The sequence below is a fragment of the Gobius niger genome (genome assembly GCF_951799975.1).
Source record: "Gobius niger genome assembly, contig: SCAFFOLD_41, whole genome shotgun sequence".
NCBI classification, from domain to species: Eukaryota; Metazoa; Chordata; class Actinopteri; order Gobiiformes; family Gobiidae; genus Gobius; species Gobius niger.
In genome coordinates this window covers 259,333-266,385 of record NW_027639175.1, presented here as the reverse complement: position 1 = coordinate 266,385, position 7,053 = coordinate 259,333, and the positions used below count along the sequence as shown (strand labels likewise).

The 7,053-nt window shown below is 47.3% G+C and overlaps 1 protein-coding gene across 1 annotated transcript; it reads left to right on the top strand.

Moving 5' to 3' along the window:
• Positions 1-570: 570 nt before the first annotated feature.
• Positions 571-6,555, top strand: rpl27a (ribosomal protein L27a). Its single transcript, XM_079583257.1, has 5 exons — positions 571-631; positions 2,452-2,515; positions 2,601-2,676; positions 3,964-4,138; positions 6,401-6,555. The coding sequence occupies exons 1-5, from the start codon at positions 629-631 to the stop codon at positions 6,527-6,529; spliced, it is 447 nt and encodes a 148-aa protein (XP_079439383.1). The 5' UTR covers positions 571-628; the 3' UTR covers positions 6,530-6,555.
• Positions 6,556-7,053: the final 498 nt, after the last annotated feature.

The window sequence follows — 7,053 nt, the reverse complement described above, 5'->3', positions numbered from 1 at the left end:
CAAAAAAAGTGATGTAAAAAAATCTGCCGTGAGGAAAAAGATCCATTTAGTTTTGTAGGTCTTTCAGATGAGGCGTTACACTGGCCTACAGGATTTGGGTAAAGCTGAACTGGAGAAAATGCTCTCGGTTCAGGCGGGAGTTAAGAGGTTAATAAACAGGATTTATGCAGGAAAAGTATTTTGGGGGTAAATTTTGTCCCTCAGCGCCCCCTAACTAAAATATCTTCCCACTGCTCTGGAACGCACCTGAGAGAGCGTCTGATTGGTCCACACCTGATGATCAGCGCACATTTATGAATCAAAGACTTTTCTTTACTGTCGTTGCAGCTTTTACTGGATTAAATTAAATACATTGTTTTTAATCATTATGTCACAAAGGAATAAAAAGATGAACTCGAGTCCAAATAAATCTCTTTTGTCTGATATTGAACGTCATTACGTCACCGAGGAACAAAACGTAAACTCTAACTCTGCACATCAAAAAAAGATTAATATTAACATTATATTTTCCTGTAAAATAACAACTAAATCCCCCTGCAGTTCCGCGCTCCTCCTGCGGGCGCCGCTGTGTCGCCTCTTGAAAGCCTCAGGTCCCGCCTCCGTGTTTCCTCTTTCTTCCGCTTCAGAAATGGTAGGTCCCTGAATCTTCTGCTCTTGTACAAACTCACACAAATCCGCGTCCATCCGCGCTCATCCTGCCTCAAAACTCACCCCGGACACGCTCTGCCCGGTCATCTGCGCCCCGGCCTCACGCTCACATCTGTATTTTTAATAAATCAGAGGAAAAACGGACTTAAATCCAGAGTTCTCCCGCTCCCCGTATGCTAAGCTAGCCTCAGTGTATCGCGAAGCTAACCTCCCTCTCTCACGCGCTCTCTTTAATCTAACGCAGTTTTCTGTTTCCTGCCACGAACCCGGACTCTGTGTGCGAAGTGAACTCTCAGATAAATGTTGTGTTAAAGTGTGAATTGTGTTTTAAAAGCCGCTGTTTGGCTCCGTAAGCGTTAGCCGTTAGCATTAGCCGCCGGTGTAGCCTCAGCGTGGCTCCGTCCAGCTTCATCTGCGCACGTTTTGGGGATTTTAGACACAAATATGCACGAGGACTCATTAAAATGTTGTCGTATGATAAAGTTAATGTAATTACTTTGAAGGAGGAACAACTGTGACCCGCGGAAACCAAGCATGTGTTCGGTAAAGCTCCAGGACACCTGCAGTTCCAACGATCAGAGGGATTTTAGCAGTTTGATACTTGTTAAATCCCGGTCCTGTTTCTTCACTCATGGTTTCTGTGGGGCTTTAAAAGGTCATAACACGAACTGTCAAGATTAAGGCCTTAAAAGCCAAGATGAAACTCATTCAGCTGCAGTTTTTGTCCAAAATTGTCAAATGTTTTGCTCATTTGCATATCAGCATTTCCTCTCGTTCCTATGATCTATTATATTTGTTGTGATTGTGGCTTTAAAATGGCTTTAAATCTGAGTGATCTGCAGAAGAACTGATTTCCAAAGTAATGATCCAATGCAGCTGCGTTTAAAGCAGGGGTGTCCAGTGCGGCCCGCGGGCCAAATGTGGCCCTCAGACCAATCTTTGGTGGCCCTCGGGCTGCTTGCTGAATCGGTACAGCATCAGAGATGGTCCTTTTTATGTAATATGTAATAATTCTGCACAATTCTAACCTAACAACGAGCATGTTACTGTGAGACAGAGCTGCATGAAGGTTTAAGCATAAATAAAAGCATGAGGCACAATTTAAACCTCTGCTACTCGAAGGTTTCGTGGAACTAACCACCGACCCCTGGCCCTTTACCCCGTGTACGCTCCAATATGTGGCCCCCATGAAAAAAGTCTGGACACCCCTGGTTTAAAGGGTTTGATTTGCAGGATGTGTTTTTGTAAATGGTGTTTTTTAAGGCTCTAAAATGTGACTTGTTGCTGTAGCCCCTTAACCTGGCTGTCGCCAGACAAAATATCACAAGTAATATTGAGTCTGGGACCAATTCATCTTGTAGGAGAGGTTTCTGATTGTCCAGTCGTTTATTGGGGCTACGAATGTCTATGATGCGTCTGAACGTGGCAGATGTATCTGCTGTAAACACGGTCTGAAGCTCGATCCAAACATGGAGTCGCTGCTGTCATGTGGGATCTGTAAATACATATCCGCACACAGCAGCATGGTGCTCCCGGGCTGCTGTGAGCGCTCACATGGTGCTCCCAGGCTGCTGTGAGCGCTCACATGGTGCTCCCAGGCTGCTGTGAGCGCTCACATGGTGCTCTCAGGCTGCTGTGAGCGCTCACATGGTGCTCTCAGGCTGCTGTGAGCGCTCACACGGTGCCTCCAGCCTAATGGCCGCTGTCTTTTTAGAAGTTTCCTCAGTTTGTCGTTCGTAAAATCCTTGTTTCTTCGTCCAAACGTCTGACTGTTTTTTTTAACTTCCTGTTTCTCTGTTGCAGCCGACCAAGCAGACCAAGACGAGGAAGCTGCGCGGCCACGTGAGCCACGGGCACGGGCGCGTCGGTCAGTGCGGCGTTAGGGGGCGGGGCGGGGCCTGTGTGTGTGTGTGTGTGGTTGTCGTAGTAACGCAGGGCTGTCGTTTTTCCAGGGAAACACCGTAAGCATCCGGGAGGTCGCGGAAACGCCGGCGGGATGCACCACCACAGAATCAACTTCGACAAATAGTGAGTGTTTATACAGGACTGCAGCGCCCCCTGGAGGCCACACACACACTGGGATTAAAGATGGAACTAAAAACAGCCCAAACTCAAACATGGTCTTTCCTCACGTTGCTTCATTCACTAATATTACAGAATGTTTTTACACAAGGGTTTGTACAGATCTGATTCAGGAGTTACTTTGAACTAATGACTAGTTTACTCTAAAGACCTTTATTCTGTGGCTGTATCTTTGTGTCTGTACTTCATGAAGGAGGTTCTCTTGTAAGCTGAAGGTGGTTCTGTTTGTGTTTGTTTGCTCTGTGGTTGTTTCTAACACGTGTCTCCCCCACAGTCACCCCGGGTACTTCGTGAAGGTGGTTCTGTTTGTGTTTCTTTGCTCCGTGGTGGTTTTCTAACACGTGTCTCCCCCACAGTCACCCCGGGTACTTCGGGAAAGTGGTTCTGTTTGTGTTTCTTTGCTCTGTGGTGGTTTTCTAACACGTGTCTCCCCCACAGTCACCCCGGGTACTTCGTGAAGGTGGTTCTGTTTGTGTTTCTGTTTGTGTTTCTTTGCTCTGTGGTGGTTTTCTAACACGTGTCTCCCCCACAGTCACCCCGGGTACTTCGTGAAGGTGGTTCTGTTTGTGTTTCTGTTTGTGTTTCTTTGCTCGTGGTTGTTTTCTAACTCGTGTCTCGCCCACAGTCACCCCGGGTACTTCGGGAAAGTGGTTCTGTTTGTGTTTCTTTGCTCTGTGGTTGTTTTCTAACTCGTGTCTCGCCCACAGTCACCCCGGGTACTTCGGGAAAGTGGTTCTGTTTGTGTTTCTTTGCTCTGTGGTTGTTTTCTAACACGTGTCTCGCCCACAGTCACCCCGGGTACTTCGGGAAAGTGGTTCTGTTTGTGTTTCTTTGCTCTGTGGTGGTTTTCTAACACGTGTCTCCCCCACAGTCACCCCGGGTACTTCGTGAAGGTGGTTCTGTTTGTGTTTCTGTTTGTGTTTCTTTGCTCTGTGGTGGTTTTCTAACACGTGTCTCCCCCACAGTCACCCCGGGTACTTCGTGAAGGTGGTTCTGTTTGTGTTTCTGTTTGTGTTTCTTTGCTCTGTGGTGGTTTTCTAACACGTGTCTCCCCCACAGTCACCCCGGGTACTTCGTGAAGGTGGTTCTGTTTGTGTTTCTGTTTGTGTTTCTTTGCTCGTGGTTGTTTTCTAACACGTGTCTCGCCCACAGTCACCCCGGGTACTTCGGGAAAGTGGTTCTGTTTGTGTTTCTTTGCTCGTGGTTGTTTTCTAACACGTGTCTCGTCCACAGTCACCCCGGGTACTTTGGTAAAGTGGGCATGAGGCATTATCACCTGAAGAAGAACACGACCCACTGTCCCACCATTAACCTGGACAAACTGTGGACTCTGGTGAGCGAGCAGACCCGGGAGAACTACGCCCAGAAACCGGAGGGGCCGGCGCCGATCATCGACGCCGTCCGCGCCGTGAGTATACGCACGTTTAATGTTACTGTTGACCTCGTTTTTTAGACCGACGCCTCACATCTCTGTACCGAGGATCACGAGCTACTGCACTGATCAGAGTCAGACGCTGCAAGCGAAAAGCCTGTTTCACCCGTGCCATATACGACAGACACAACGTCATTAAAAAGCTTAAAGGAACAGGCCAGCGTTTTTCCACACTGAGACATGTTCTTACCTGAGCTGTGACGAGTTCTTTAGGACCTGTCTGATCTTCAGTCACGTAAACACAGCGCAGATGGCGTTAGCATTTAGCCTCTCCCTCTCTCCTCTATAGCTCCAAAACAGGTCAAGATAGAAGCTACCAAGCTCTTCCACGTTTCCCCTGTTTAAATATGGTTACGTGAAGTGTTCCACTACAAAGTATAATTACACACAATTAAACAATGTGGATTTTCTAAGCGGATAAAAGGGGGAACTATATTGTAAGGCGTAATAATACCAGGAGTAATTTGGCATCTGCACAGTAATCTCCACTTCACGTAACCATACTTAAATAGGGAAAACGTGGAAGAGCTTGGTAGCTTCTATCTTGACCTGTTTTGGAGCTATAGAGGAGAGAGGGAGAGGCTAAATGCTAACGCCGTCTGCGCTGTGTTTACGTGACTGAAGATCAGACAGGTCCTAAAGAACTCGTCACAGCTCAGGTAAGAACATATCTCAGCTCAGGTAAGAACATCTCAGTGTGGAAAAACGTTGGCCTGTTCCTTTTAAACTATAGTCTAAAGTTACTCTTTATACTTAAGTCAACATTTTCGCCTAAACCAGTTCAACAATTACATTTAGGCTATTACTTATCATTATCAGCACTTAAAGATCATTAGAATCACAAGTTTACCAAAAGAAGATAAAGCCTCCCCACAACTGGGACAAAATGAGCTGTTGTACATTTAGAAAGTGCTGGGTTCAAAAGTCTGCTGTGACGGGACCGTCCTCTTGATCCGCATGAGGAACATCTGCTGAGGCTTTAGCACCACGAGGCACTGGAGTACGAAGGCCGGTGCTTTCCTTTTGCCTCAGTATCACGTGCTGGTGACGTCACTCGTCCACATGCGTGTGACGGTATAATAACGTCTATGAAGCTGAGGGAGGGAGACAAAGCACACGCTGGAGCTACAGGGTCAGACATGTTCTTCATCATGGCCATCGTCAATCACACGTGTGGCATTTGGCCGTGTGGGGCCTGGTCCACACATAGCAGGGCGTTTATAACTCCGCCCTCCACCTAGAAACAAACTCCACACAGCCTCGGCACGCGCTGTCAACATGGTTCAAATGTTTTTTGCATCTGTACAAAGTATAAACTGGTCCCAAATGCAGCGCTGTTGCTCTGCAGACCTGCCATAATAACCAGGACTGTGACATTCGTCTCACCGCTTCCTCTCAAAGTTCTCCTGCAGAAACGCCTCACCCCCCCCTCGTTATGACTTCGAGGAACATGTGTGACGGTGATTTAACTGGAGCTTCAGCCAAAAGCGTTTCTGTCGTAAACACGGGTCAGAGCGGCGGCCCTGACGTGGTCGAACACGCCGGTGATTTACATCCATCAGACGCGTCACCGGAGGATTCCCACGTCTGCACTGTGGCCAGTTTTTAGAAACCTTTGTTATCGACAAACCGTTGTGTGGACGAGGCCAGATCGTAGGAAAGATCTTGGCTTCGTGAGACTCTGCGACGTGTGGGCGGGGCCTGAGTCTCACTTTACACGCGGTTTAAACTTGAGGCGGATTTAAAATAAAACGAGCAGCGTTTGAGACGTCCATCTTGTTCTGATGCAATAATCTAAATCTGTCAGAACAAATCTAAAATAAGGGTCTTGCACATAATGAACACAAATAATAAAATAATGTTAGAGCAGATTAAAAAGTCAGCAGGGAAAGTGACGCTGATGCAGAGGAGGAGCCGCTCCCGTCAGGGCGGAGCTTGTTTTCTATTTTCTGTCCAGCTGTTTTATTTACAGTTGAGCTGCAGATAAACTTTAATCCCATCCCTCAGTTACGACATAAAACCTGACTCTCCCTCCTCCAGCTTCATGCGTGTGTTTCTGAATCACAAAACTCTATATAAAGACGTCATTTACCCCCCACTCACCGCAGCTTTGTCACTGATCAGAACTTCTGTGTTTTCATCTCTTTGTCGTGTTTTTGTTGGAGAGGCTTTAGATTTGGGTAAAGCTGAACAGGAGGTTAAACATCTGTCCCTAACGTGTCTCTGCTTGGTTCTCAGGGTTACTACAAAGTCCTGGGCAAAGGGAAACTGCCCAAACAGCCGGTCATCGTCAAGGCCAAGTTCTTCAGCCGCATCGCAGAGGAGAAGATCAAGGCTGTGGGCGGAGCCTGTGTCCTCATGGCCTAGAGGCTCAATAAATGCACATTTACAAACGCCTGTGTCCCGACTCTCATTGTACACGCGTGTATCTGCGGCTTCCTGAGCGGCTCTTTGGAGCGGCTCTTTGGAGCGGCTCTTTGGAGCGGCTCTTTGGAGCGGCTCTTTGGAGCGGCTCTTTGGAGCGGCTCTTTAGAGCGGCTCTTTAAGGAGCGGCTCTTTAAGGAGCAGCCGGATCTTTCAGAACAAACACAATCAGCTCCGAGTGAGAGAGTTCTGCTCTGAAGGCGACAGTTCCTCTGGTTAGATCTGATTCACAAACATGTTTTTCAAAGCCTGAACATCAGTCCCTTTGTCAAAACTCACTTTTTAATGAAGAGTTTTCTGACTGGACTCACATTTGTATTAAGAAGAGCCACTTCCTAAAGACTCTGCTCATGGAAAGCCCTTCAGTTTGTCCTGTTGGTTCTATGAAACCTCCACATCTGTAAGAACATCTGTAAGTCTCCACTTTATAAAAGTCTCAGACGAAGCTCGGGCTGTGAGTTTAAACC

Bases quoted from the DNA above. Each gene is read 5' to 3' on its own strand.
- rpl27a (XM_079583257.1), top strand. The intron at 2,516-2,600 runs GTCAGTGCGGCG...TCGTTTTTCCAG, and splicing joins CCACGGGCACGGGCGCGTCG to GGAAACACCGTAAGCATCCG. The intron at 4,139-6,400 runs GTGAGTATACGC...CTTGGTTCTCAG, and splicing joins TCATCGACGCCGTCCGCGCC to GGTTACTACAAAGTCCTGGG.